General features: G+C 48.3%; 1 protein-coding gene across 1 annotated transcript; it reads left to right on the forward strand.

The window, feature by feature from the left end:
- Positions 1-88: 88 nt before the first annotated feature.
- Pmar_PMAR004889 (vacuolar sorting protein SNF8, putative) lies at positions 89-841 on the forward strand (the record flags this gene model as incomplete). Its single annotated transcript, XM_002784932.1, has 6 exons — positions 89-142; positions 193-282; positions 341-440; positions 487-551; positions 601-713; positions 761-841. Coding segments are annotated over 6 exons (503 nt in total), but the record flags the coding sequence as incomplete, so codon positions are not given.
- Positions 842-976: the final 135 nt, after the last annotated feature.

Here is a 976-nt window from a genome sequence, read left to right on the forward strand (position 1 = left end):
AGCAGCAGTATCTTAGATTAGACCTGTCTTGCATAAGGTCGACCATACACTACACGAACCAAGCCTTAGTTTTTATTGGGTATTCGTAATGCGTCGTGGTGGCTTGGGCGCAGCTGGAGTAGCCCGTCGAAGGCAGGAGAATGTAGTACTACTATGTAGAGCATCATAGATAACTAACCTCATGATCATCAGAGAAAGATGGAGAGTATCGGTGAGTCTTTAGAAACAGTTAGGCTAGAGACAGTTAAGGGACAATGTGATACATTCAAGGCAAGGCTGCAGGTAGCGACCATCGCTCTAGAGAAGCACCAGCAGCAGCGCGTTACCGTTGTCGTGTTAGGAATTCGCCACGAAATATCGGTCCAAGATAGAGAAGGATCCCATCTTCCGTTCACAGTTCCTGGGTATGTGCCAATCAGTGGGTGTAGACCCTCTGCAGTGTAAGGAAGGTCTATCGGTATCATTATCCATCGACACTGGTGTTAGCCACGAAGTCAGTGTTTGGATCAATGCTCGGGCTCGGGCGCTTCTATGCCGAACTAGGTGTGCAGGTAGAGATGCACATCGCCGCTATGCACTCCGAAGGTGTGACACTGGTAGATACTAACCCTCTGTCTGACAACGCGTGAGGATAATGGTGGGCTATTGGACATGGATGACTGTTTAGCAATGCTCAGGAAGGTTCGTGCTGCTAAGTCCGATACCATCTCCAGGTGATAATAGTAGTAAAAGGTTCATGAACTAGTGATGTTCCTGTTAGGGAAGATGTGACTAAGGCGATATCAGAACTGTCAGTACTAGGTGCCGGAGGTGTGAGCATAGTATGGGGAGAGAGAGGGAAGTAGTAGGAAGCATTACCGTCATGCTTACTCTCATATGTGTCATCATCATCATGTAGGACCTTCATCAGCTCCGTCCCAGATGCCTTCAATGCTGATCAGACTGCAGCTATCAGCTTGATAGTCTCCCGAGGAGG

The sequence above is a fragment of the Perkinsus marinus genome (assembly GCF_000006405.1).
Source record: "Perkinsus marinus ATCC 50983 genomic scaffold scf_1104296934360, whole genome shotgun sequence".
In the NCBI taxonomy this organism is placed as follows: domain Eukaryota; phylum Perkinsozoa; order Perkinsida; family Perkinsidae; genus Perkinsus; species Perkinsus marinus.